The 12,452-nt window shown below is 41.8% G+C and overlaps 1 protein-coding gene across 3 annotated transcripts in view; it reads left to right on the top strand.

Annotated features, from left to right (window-relative positions):
• HFM1 (HFM1, ATP dependent DNA helicase homolog) overlaps positions 1-12,452 on the top strand; it is an 89,277-nt gene that overhangs the window by 39,931 nt on the left and 36,894 nt on the right. For 2 of the 3 annotated variants that reach the window (XM_019501591.1, XM_019501590.1), the window contains 3 exons: positions 3,793-3,876; positions 6,313-6,470; positions 9,536-9,639. The exons of the other annotated variant lie outside the window; for it this stretch is intronic. In XM_019501591.1, the coding sequence (XP_019357136.1) occupies positions 3,793-3,876; positions 6,313-6,470; positions 9,536-9,639 (346 nt within the window). The remainder of the gene's footprint in view (positions 1-3,792; positions 3,877-6,312; positions 6,471-9,535; positions 9,640-12,452) is intronic. 3 annotated transcript variants of the gene reach the window in all.

Genomic DNA, 12,452 nt, shown 5'->3' with positions numbered 1-12,452 from the left:
AGCCCGGCCAGTGCCCCAGCCCACAGCCCCTGCCCCCACCCCCGGCCTGCTGCCCATGCAGGTTGCACACATACACACGTAGGGAACAACTCTACATTATAACCTTTATCATAACAGACTCAGTGCATGAGTCTTGTGACAAAGACATAGGCAGGCAAGGTTCTTTTGGGTAGATGTGATATCTTCTATTAAACCAACTAAATAGTTGGAAAAAAATTCTTTGCAAGCTTTCAGACATATTACCATCTTCAAGACTGCTGCTGTTCTGAGATGATAGAAAAGAACCTGTAAAAATGTAAATAGGTGGAAGTGTGAAAGACAGTGAGTAGAGATAGGAGGGAGTAGGGAAGGGAGGGATAAGTGTGAAACTTCATGTCCTCATGTTCCAGGCTGGAACCTCATGTCTTGTGGCACAACCCCTTTAAAGGAACATTGTTCACAGATGCACCTGAAATGGGAAAATCTGGTAGAAACAGTAATTCTGGTCAAAAACTGCAGGTCAGCGTGGTGACTTAAATGTTTTCTAATTTCTAATTTAAACACATTTGTAATCATTAATCTGGCTGTTTTTGAACCAGTTCTTTATATACAGAATTAATTAATTTAACTACAGCTGCTCCATTTCTCACCCTTCTTGGGTTAGCCAGTAGGAACTAAATCAGTAGATAAGTCCTGAGCTTGCAGTTGTATTGTGTAAGAATCCTGCTATATTACTCTAGAGTTCATATGAGCAAAAGGCTCTGTCCATTTAGATATGATTACAGGTTTGGGGCAGGGGAATGGGAAGGCATGGGTGTCTCACAGGTAGGTGAGCAGAAGATTGATTCATGTCAGGCTGAGCTGCTTACCTGGTATCTGAAAATAATTACACAAAAATACAAGCAAATTATAGGTGTCCTCTTTTGTCTCCAGTCTGCAAATCAAAGCGGCATCTGGTGGACAAAAGGGGTGAATTACAAAAAAGCTGCAGAGCCATCTGGTGGAAAAAGAGGGTCATTTACATGTCTTCGAGTGCCTTTGTGTTTGCATACAACGAATCCCTGGACATGACACTTTAATTCCTGGCAAGCCAAACTAAACTACGTCTGAGGAGTTGTAGTTTAATGCACCAGAAAGACTTGTAAAACATCCAGAAATCCCACTCGTGCAAACAGGCATGCAGCTGCAGCGCAAGAGAGGGCAAAAAATATGGCGTGTGCAAAGGCCCTGGGATTCTATCTCAGCCATCAGTCTGTTTTTTCTCTTTCTGCAGACTCCTGCCTCTTAGTACACATCTTCCATCTTCTACATAAATAAAGCAAAGCTCCTGCAGATAAGTCTCCTTCACTACATAATCCTGATTTAGTTGCCTCTTGTGCACTGAATTAAGAAGTGGGAAGAAAAAAATAACATGATGATGATGCATTTTTCTCTGTCCTTTTCTTAAAAAGAGCTAAACAGTTTTGTCTGAAATATTCCAAAAATTCAGCCTTATACAAATGCCCTGCAGAGTGTCCGTAGAAGATAGACTTATATAGGACTCAAGTTATGATTACACTTCAGTACATATACAGGCAACCCCCGCTTAGTGCTCTTAATTGGTTCTGTTAAGCGACACGAGTGTTAAGCAAAACCAAAAGTATTTGATGACCCCAGATGATGACTGCAGTTATTTTTAATGACCCAAGATGGTGACCATGAGTGTTTATAATGAAACTCACTGAGCACTAAGTGAAATCAGGTATCAATTTAAAATGAGTGTTATAGTGAAATAGTGCTAAGTGAAACAGTGTTAAGTGGGGGTTGCCTGTATAAGTGCATTTCAAAAACTAGCAGCAATTTCAAAATAAAACCATTCTGTGTGTGCAATGACCATTTATTGGGACCACATCACTTTCCTACTTAGTCAGAAGGGCTGGGTGCACTCAGCAATGCTGCCATAAGTGTTCTCTGCTGCTATACTGTTTTCTAGTGTCGCAGGGCACTTCAGTACCCTGCTCCTAGTGAGTCTTGAACTTAAGGGGGGAGGTGTGTCACAGGGCACTTCACTACCCTGCTCCTACAAAGAGGTACAGGTGCTGGTTGCCGGGGCAACTGCAGTTTGTCAGCTGACTGGAAGGGGGCAGGGCCTGACCTATATAAAGGTGATCCAGGCTGAGGCCAGGAAGGCAGTTCCCCACTAGCAGCTGAGGAAGAAGGAGCTCTGATGGAGTAAGCAGAGTAGAGAAGCCTGATGGCCTGAGCAGCTTCTGCTTGAGGATACCGGGTGGAGGAAGCCCTGGTAGGGAATTGAGTGATGGTTAGCCAGTTGGCTTAGAGTTTACGTTTGTAGCCCAGGAGCCTGAGTTTCTGTTCGTAGTTTTATAAGACCAGAGGACCAGGTAAGGCTAATAGGGGTTGGAGGAGGCCTCACAGGGGCTCCACAGTAGTGTGGGGACCCCGGTGCCTGAGAGGGCACAACGTTCAGGGGTGCACTGACCCCAGCCCTGAGAGAGGGCGCAGAGGATTGGGGGCCAGGTAAGGTCGAGGCTGCCTGAGCCCTACAGGAACTTAAGACCCGAGGAGGGGATTTAGGGGCCAGGCACAGCTATGGCCACCTGAGCCCCAGTTGTGAGAAGCCCCCAGAGCGGGCGCAGGTGAGAAGCCCCCGAGGGCGCTCGCTTAAGACTCAAGGAGGGGATTTGAGGGCCAGGCACAGCTACGGCCACCTGAGCCCTAATTGTGAGAGGCCGCAGTGTGGGCACGGCCGCGAGAGAGGCCAGGGAGCATCCGCGGGAGGGTATGGGCAATTGAGACGAGCCCAGGGAACCCGTGAGGGTGCGGGCAATTACGAGAGGAGCCAGAGGGCGCAGATAGGATTGACCAAGCAACATCCGATACATCTGCGAGGCTTGGGGCGTGGTACAGGGGTGGTTGGAGCCATGCGTAACCCCTAAGGCTTTAGTGCATGGAGTCATCTAAGATGGAGCACAGACTTGGATACATCAGGGGTGCTGTGTCAAAGAGGACGAAAAGGCAGCCTCCCTTAACACTAATAACTTCAAAGATGTGGCAGGCGAGATGGTGAGGGTGCATTGACACCAACTTGGGGGGCACTAGGAGACATCACGGCCGCTCCTAGGACCCAGCCCCGTGACATCTGCTTTGCTCCAGACAAACATCATAGGCAGCTATTTTGCCATTATTTCTAAAACACCATCATACTATGAATTTTTTCTTTCAAACTGACCTTATTCCTGATTTGTGGGGTTTTATTCTTACTCTGATCAGTTTGATTTATCAGATACAGTTGTCTGTGGTCTGATCTGTTTAATGGGGCAGTCTTTATTAACAGTTTCTTCTTTTGGGGGTGGGGTGGGGAGGGAAGACGTAAGGAGTATAATAAGTTCCAGATTCTTTGTGTTGAGGATTGAGGTCAAAGGTATTTTTTGAGAGACTAATCTGCTAGTGGCTCATCAGGTTTTGTATAGTATTGAGCAACTGGTATTTTCTTCATGTCAAATCTTTCCTGGTAACTTGAAGTAGTAACTGCCTCGGAATACAGCATTTAAAGGTATTATATTGTCTTGAAAAATAACATGTTTTAAGTTTAGCTATAGTATTTGCAGATCATAGGCCAAATCTTTAAAAGATATTGAACACTTATAACTTCCTTGATGTCAAGGTAGTTGCAAGTGAGCCGTCAAGGTAGTTGCAAGTGATCAAGAGCTGTTGGTAACTGTTCATTTGCATTCTCTTATTAGAAATCTTAATTCAAAATTCACTTTGCTGATTTCTGTACTATTATAAATTATATAAACTAAATATTTACAGATCTTAAACAGACACCCTCCTTTTGGAAACCAAATAAAAGAGTCTGTGATACACCTTCCAAAATATGCACTTGATATTGAGCAGGTAATTGCTTCTCTTAAATTTATTGGATAATGCATTTATGTTTGCTTTGCTTTGTATTTATGTTAGCATGGTAAAAATGAATCATTTCAATAAAATATTACTTCATTAACTGATAAACACTTATTCAGTCTTCTGAAAGTGGGAGTCTTCTGTGGCCCCAGCTACTCCTTGGCATCCACACTTCAGAAAATTTTAGTGTAAAAGACATAAAGGAAGGATATCCTGAATCAGTTGTTCTCCACAGTACATCTGCTCTTTTCTTTTCTGACTGCTTCTGCTCACTGGCAGGCTTTTATATTAAAAACACAAAAGTTGATAACACTACCTGTAACTGTGAATATGTAAAGAAAATCCTTTCTTACCATGCCAGGTAGTGGTGCCTTCAGATACATTACACTGCTCTGCATAATGTGCCTCCTGAACTGGAAACTGTTGCTGTGTTTACGTGGTACTGGGGGTGGACCAAGTAGCACAAGGGTAGACTAGTTGGCACTGACATTCAGCAATGCTAATTATCCCATCTGCAGCACTGTGCAAACATAGCTTACACAGTATAGCATGGTATATTTGAGGGTTCTTCTGTCTGGTTCAGTTAGCTTGCTGTGTAGACATCTCTAAGGCTGAGACCTTCCATCTTAATTACAAAAGCTATGGGCAAAACAAGTTCAGTGAGAACTTATTTAGCAACTTTTATACTTTTGTGTATCAAACCTAAAGAAAAAAATAGATTAGTAACACGCAGCTAATTGATACTGTGCACGTCAAAGGAGAGGCATGTTCTAGTGATTTGACTGCAAGCATGGGAAACATGTTCTGATGCTCACTCACTCTGCCCTTGGACAAATCCTGTAGTCATTCTGCTTTGATTTTTTTCATCTGCAAACTGTGGACAACAAAGCTTCACTGACTTTCAGAATTCTTGTGAAAATTAGTTACATTTGGAAAGTACTTTGAAGTAAAAGCTTCCAAATAAGTTTGAAGTGTTATGACTATTATTGTAATAATGATCAATTTTAGTCTTTTATTTTGTAGATTGGCACAAGTCCTTAAATAACTTGTTAGTGACTCTAAATGTGTTTTTCAGAAGGCAGATTTAATAGTGATAAATGTTTCACAAAGAGCTGCCTGAGTTGTTAAAAGTTTTCCTTTTAAAAATGAATCATGAAGTCTCTATAGCTTCCTTGCTGTGCATCCCTTGTAGAATCAGATTTCCATTCTCCCCTTACAGTAGACAAAGTTTTTTCTGTGCTGTGTTACTCTACACCTCTGGTCAAAGATGATCTTAAATTCTGAACATTCAGTGAAACTTAACAAATACACCATAGATTATAGAGGCAAAACAGCTATTTGCTCAATTGAAACTGCACCTGTCCAAATTAAGCATGTGTGTATGTATACAAGATCTGTTCAAAAAGTATCGAGACTGAATGTGTATTTGTGATGCAAAGTATTGGGTGGGGGTGTGTGCCTTTGCTGAACATGTCTGGGCATGATGGGACTCCTCTGGGCAGGCTCGCAGTTCATGGTGTTTCCCCAGTTTTCTGTGGCCAACAGTTGAAGTATGATCGTTTGTGTCTCATGTCCCCTTTCATTATGTCAGAGTGTCCAGAACAACGCGCATGCATTAAATTTTGCATGAAAACTAGGGAAATGGCAAGTGAAAAATTTGAATTCCTTAAACTAGCATTTGGTGATGACACTATGAGCCATGCAAGAGTTTTTGAATGGTATAGTCAGTTTAATGAAGGATGATCATCGGTCGAAAATGATGAGTGTTCTGGGACACCCTTCAACATCATGAAATGATGAAAATGTGGCAGCAGTTCACAGTTTGGATCAAAATGATAGGTGATGGACTGCCCAAGAGATAGCAGAAGAATTTAGAATTTCTGTTGGTTCATGTAATTCAATTCTATCCGGCAGTTTTGGAATGAAATGACTAGAGAAATAACCAGAAAAGTGGGTGTCTGACTCAGGTACTTCACCACAACAACGTGCCTGCCCACTGAGCACAGCTTGTGGGATACGATGCTTGGCTAAAATTTGACTAAAAATTGCTTCACAAGTGCTGCAGCCTCCATACTCACCTGATATGGCCCCATGTAACTTTTTTCTCTTCCCTCAACTAAAGAAAACCTTAAAAGGAAGAAAATGTGATGTGGAAACTATAAAACAAAATGTGACTGAGCAGCTTTTAGTGATTCCACAAATTGCTTATCAGAGCTGCTTCCAACAATGGCAGAAACACTGGGAGAAGTGTGTGGCAGCAGAAGGAGCATATTTCAAAGGAGATTAAGCCGAAGCCCCTGTAAATAAAATATTTTGTTTCCTACAGCATCAGTCTCAGTACTTTTTGAACAGACCTCCTATTGTATACAGATGTATGAAGTGGGTTATTTAATATTTTTACTGGTTATATCTTATATATTTTTCTAGGTTTCAAAATACAGTGATACAGTGGCTGAAATCTTAGTGACTGTCATATTAACAAACTTCAAACAACTGCAGACAAGGAGAACAGCACCAGATTTCCATTATGTAACCTTGATAATAGGAAGTGCTGATAATGAAGTCATTTTTAAACAAAAAATTATGTAAGTCAGGTTGCTTAAAACTTTCATAATATAATATTTATAACATCCATAAAGAAAATCAGTTCTGTTTTGCTCTGTGCTTCATGCAGCTATTTGTACTAAAACGAAGTGGTAAAAAGTGTGTCCACAGTGTTTTTTAAAAAAACAAACAAATAAATATAGAAACAAAATCCTAACACAGGAGTAATATACAGGAATTGCATGAGATTAGAGTTATTACTTATCAACAAAAGAAATATATTACAGTTCTTATACATTAAAATTTGTACTATCAATGTAATGTTTATACATGCAAATACAACAGTTATTAATAGTCAATCTAAATAAGAACACTGGCTTGCTGGCTGTTAAATAATATTCAAATATTATGTTGGGTGCAACTGCCTTCACCTCCTTATAATATAAAAAATAAAACATATCTAGATTATATTTGGTCTACTTAAATACCTGCAGTATTGTTTTCCTGTGTATTCTTTTATACATATTTCCCTAAAAATATCTTTAGTTACTAAACCCCTGGTCCTTTCCCTCATAATTTACCCAGTCCAATTTTGGATCCCCAAACAATCCTTATTTTTATGTCTTTTGCCCTTTAGCCCCTTCCTCCCCTGTTCTCCGCGCCCTCATTATTTATCCAGTCCAATTCCCATGCCTTCTGGATCCCCAAAGGATCCTTATTTCTTTGTTCTTTACCCCTTTCCTAAAATGTGGAGATTCACCCTAAGCCTCGCATAAAGAAGAATATTTAACTCCTCCAGTCCTGAGTAGTGAACTTCTATTTGGGAGGTTCCTGACCCCCACCCAAGAGGAATCATGGCATTATATCATAGTTCATCAGATACTGTTTTCTCAAGGGAGTATCAGAAAATTTCAGGCCTTCCACCAGTCTTTTCCCATGTTACACTATATTTAATACACCTCTCCATCATTCATTTAATATCCTCCCTTACTCTTTGCTTTTAACCCTAGAATGTGTCTTTACTTCCTCATTTTCCTAACTATTGTGGTTCCAAACATTGCTATTTTATGTTTCCCCCCTATGGTATTCTCCCTTCCATGTTTAATTTTTTTTCTCTCTCGTATTATTCAGTCCCACTCAAATCTTCTTGAATGCCTCTAGTTTTGTGACTTCTCTAAGTCTTTTTTGTCCTTGTACTTAGATACCTTCATTCTCCTGGGCTTAAGAGTTTGCCATTCTGTATTATGGTGTTGCTTTTCTTTTGCTGTCTGTATAAGATTCCAGGGTGCTCCCTTCCTAGGAGATCCCTGAGTAGCTAATTAAGGTTAGCTACTCAGGGATCTTAAGACCTTATTTATCCTCCTTTATAATATACTGCTGTTGTGTATGTGTAAAGATAAGTCTAAAAGGAAAACCCTATCTATATCTTGTATTTGCTTCTCTGAGAGGTCATATACTTTCATTCAAGGCACAGACAGAAGAGCAGCTCCTCATTGTAACTCATAGCACTTCTCTAGCAACACCTCTCCCCTCTCCCAGCCCTGGCACTGAAAACAGCAAAAGAATTTGCCCTGGCACTTTTTTCAGAATGGGGGAGAGGGGGATTAGTTCTGGGGTTGCCTAGCTGGTGCTGGTAGGTGGGGTGGGTGGATTAGAGCCCCCCAACCTCAGTGGGGAGGGGCTTTAATCCACCCACCCCACCATCCAGCACCATCTGAAAAAACCTCAGACCTAACTCCTGCCACTCCCTTCTCTCTCTCCCATTCTGAAGACAGCACTGGGAGTAGGGCCGAGCTGCATCAGCCCAGCCCTGCTCACGGTGCATACAGACATGAGTTACTGAAGGCGCTCCATTTTGGTTCAGATTGTTGTGGGATTAGCCCCTTATAAAGCCCTCTGAAGCCATGCACTTGTGTTTGGTCACAGCTGTAGAGCACTTTCAGGGTCCAGATTGCACGAAAGTTGTCACTTCTGTCTGCATCTTCATTTCTTTCATTCTCCTTAATGTTGCCTGTGACAAGTCTTGAAACACTTGCATTTTATATCCTCATAGAGTAGGACCTCTAACCTTCAGAATTGCTCCTCTTGTTCACAACAGAGCACAAATTTACCATGTCTGTTGGTTTGTTTGAATTGGGAGTGCAGTGAGCTCTGTGTGCTCTCTCTACCAGGACTGGTGTGTTGTTGTTTTTTTTTCAGCTGTAGGAAGAAGTAGAATAACTGCTTTAAATATTCAGCTGAATCTCCCTTCTGAATACCTTCTGGGATTCCTTTTATTTTTTATATTATTTCTTCTCTCATTTACTATAATCTATTTTTTTTCCCCTGCAAGCTCCTTTTCTTTGTTTTCACACATCTTAATTTTATTTTTCAGATGTATAGCTAATTGCAGGTTGCCTTCCACCTTTATCTCCAATTCTGCAACCCAGCCTCTGATTTGTTTTATTTCAGCTTTGATTTTCTCAGACTGTGCCTCCATAAAATATTTTAAAGCTCTGATTTCTGAGATTAACTCATCAAAGTCCTCTCTCGTCAAAGGGCATATTTGTCTTTCTCCTTCTCTGTTCTACCTTTTCTTTCTCCCCTTGCAGCAGCCATCTTTTACTCTGCAGCCCCTGTAAGCTGTTCTGTATGATCTTCCAGCAAGTTGTTTCTTGGAAAGTAACTTTTCAAATTGCCCCCCACCCCCCTTATGTGTGTGGTATGCATTATATAAATAGGGTAAATACTTCTGGGGAGTCAAGAAGGTCGGGGATCACCAATGGACTGTGCTGTCTCTGCCCCTGGGAGGTCTAGCTTCATGCAGCCACTTCAGTGATGTCACGTGAGCCTCATCCATAGTGTCATTTAGTTACTAAATGATAATCCAATATGCAGGTTAGAAGTTCTCTTTTATATATTATATCATTCTGAATATCACCAACAGAATCAAGACTGGTCTACAGTCTCTTTCAATGCCACACTACTACTATCACAACTGTAATTATTTTAATAAAATGGTTACCTCTGTATATTCCATTGTGTATGCTTAATATCCGTATACAAACAGCTACCTCTATATATTCCATTGTGTATGCTTAATATCCGTTTACAAATATTGTTACAGGGATTTGGCTTTGCTGAAAACTGGAAATTGGACTAAAAAAATTGAAGTGAAAAGAGCTCTCAAATCAGAGGAACTTAGCATAAATGTAATCAGTTCTGACTATGGTAGGTTAATTGGTAAGATTAGGATTTAAAAACAACAGTTACCAATTTTTAATTAATAGTAAAACCAGTGTCATTTAAATGAAACAAAGCATATAAGAAAAATGAACTAATCTAGAAATGTTTAATTGTGTTGCATATTGTTATAAAAGTAGTGATTATGGCTGTCTAATCTCAGCATCATAATTTAGGAAACACCAAATCTTTTATTAAAGGAATAAAACTGCTCTATTCCCACATTTTTGCCACTTCCTGAGTTGAATCACTTCCTGGTGATTGACATCCAGTATAATAACTGAGCTATGATCTGGCTTGCTTACTTGGGGAAGTGAGTAAAATAGTTGGCTGTTGCATTGCAGTGTAAACTCATTGCTTAGCTGTGGACTCATTTCTGTTTCAGATGTAGTTGCAGGGCCATTTTTGGCTCGTACTTATAGTTTGTGTTTCTCTTCAAGGTATGCTTTCCATGTGGAACTGTCCAAATGACAACTAAGTCTATTCAGTAGAGTCGTATTTATATGTCTAAGGCTTCTTAGGACCTGAAATTGTAGCTGGTCTAGTAGTAGGAGAGGAAGGAAGAAAAGGACCACCTTCTCATATTAGAGTCCAGTAAGCTGGGGGTAAGGGCACTTCACCAGAAGTGAGGTAGACCTTTGTTTTAAGGACTTATCTCCAGTGAGAATAGTGCTGTAATCACCAAGCCACAGGTGAGCATTGACCAGACCCCTCTTAAGTCTTTTATTTGAAATTGTCTGCTTAATCCAAGGGTGTCAAACACATGGCCTGCACACCTGATCTGGCTTGCAGAGCTGCTCCATCTGGGCTACCAGAAATTGGGGTGTGGCCAGCTGTGAGCGTGGCCTACTGTGAAATTGGGGGCCCCTGTGAAAATGACCCTTGGCAGCAAGCAGGTGAGTGAAAGCTGTGCAACACAGCAGTTAGTTGCCCTTCAGCTGCCTGGCCTTCTACTGCTTGTGTGCCTCTACCACAGCAAGTGGCTGCCTGGCCTGCAGCCACTTGCCAGGGCCCCACAAGAATTCAGGAGAAAACAACCAAAGGTTATGCAGCATTGTGGGATGAAGTTGCTGTAGATGGAAGGTGCCCATGAGTTCTAGCCTAGTTGCTTGTTACCAATTTGGCAGAAGGTTTCCCACGGTTCATTTTATCCAATGAATATTAAATACAAGGCACAGTGGTTCAGCTTCAAAAGCAGGGTTGACAAGGGGACTAGAGTAATGCCTAAACTGTGCTCTGGTGGTTACAACACTATACTGAGAAGCAGCAGATGAAGATTCAACCCCTCTCTGAGTGACAGCAGCTTAGAATATAGATTTCCTACTTCTTGGGTGGTACTCTAACCACTAAACTATTGGACTAAAATAGGGAGATAACTCTATCACCACCATTTTATTTTTGGCAAGCAAATGCACAGCTATGTAGGGTGAATCTGTTTAGTCGAAGTGCAGAATCTGAAATTGTACCTAAGTGCCAAAAATGGTGCATAAAGGAAAATGAGTGCCATAGCATCTGCCTGGTCTACAGAAAATTCTTCCCTTTTATACTTATATCAACTCTACCCTCAAGATTATTCTGGATGGTCCTCTGTCTCAGATTTTCACCCCTTCAGTTGCTAACATGAGTGATTGGTACCACCTGAGTTGGGGGGGGCACTTGCCTCCCGGCTGGACAGAGACCAGGGGGCCCCCCCGTGGCCAATCCTGCAGGCCAGGGTGGGGGGGTCCCCCATGGCCGATTCTGCCAATGGGGAGGGGTTCCCCTGTGGCAGCTGATCCTGCTGACCCACAACTGGCAGCAGCATGCCACTGCCACTTCTGGGTCAGTGGGATCGGCCATGGAGGGACCACTTCTGGTGGTCGGGGGGGGGGGGCACCAGTGCTCTCACCTGCCTCCCCCCCCCACCCGGGAACACTGGCTGATGGGGTGCACCAGCACTCTCAAGGAGTGCATGTGCACCCCCTTGAGTGTTGCCACTGGTTGCTAATAATAATTTCCATTTGCCCCCCCTCCCCCGAGATAAATCCACTACTTCTTCTCAGACAAATGATTCCAAAACATTCTACCCTGTGTTTATCCCTGTCCAAACTAAACCTCTTTTTAGTCCCTTCTCCTTTATGTCTTGGCCACATTAGCAACTCAAGTTCTATTTCAGATTTGGCTATCCTAACATTTAAAGCCTTAGTAGTGAATACTTCCTTGCATATAATCTTGTATACATATTTGTGTTGTCTAAAGCTGAAAATATTATTAGTATCCACTGCAAGAAGTGGTATTAACCTCTTAGTTTTACTTATGTCAATGGAATAGTGCTACTAGCATTCCCCAATGGCAGCTTGTGGTGTAATTCTCAGTGGAAACTGCAAAATAACATCAGAAATGCACACTTAGAACACAGTAGCAGTTTAAACAAATGAAAATATAAATGCATTAAAATGAACACCGCATTCTTTACAGTGGTGGGGGCTAAACTTTTTGGAAAGGCAGACTTCCCTCCCTGAGAGCCACTGATCCCCTTCCCATGTCTAATCCGCTGCCCTGCTTTCTCCTTCCTACCATACCTGCTGCTGTGCTGCCTGCCCCCTTTCTGATCTCTGTGCCCTACACAGAGGCTGCCCATGCCACTTGTGGCACATGTGCCACAGGTTGGCCACGTAGCTAAGTGATTTTTACAGGAACCATATTTTTAAATGTCCTGAATTGTCTGTGTTTAAGATCTCAACCATAACATTCCACTCTTACAGTATTTCCACAATTGAGAAATGATACTATCAAAATCCTGGGTGCCATGTTAATAGCTA

This window comes from Gavialis gangeticus, unplaced genomic scaffold, assembly GCF_001723915.1.
Source record: "Gavialis gangeticus isolate Ggan-Ray unplaced genomic scaffold, GavGan_comp1, whole genome shotgun sequence".
Lineage (NCBI taxonomy): Eukaryota > Metazoa > Chordata > Crocodylia > Gavialidae > Gavialis > Gavialis gangeticus.
The sequence above is the reverse complement of the archived record's forward strand: the minus strand, read 5'-3'. Positions and strand labels throughout refer to the sequence as shown.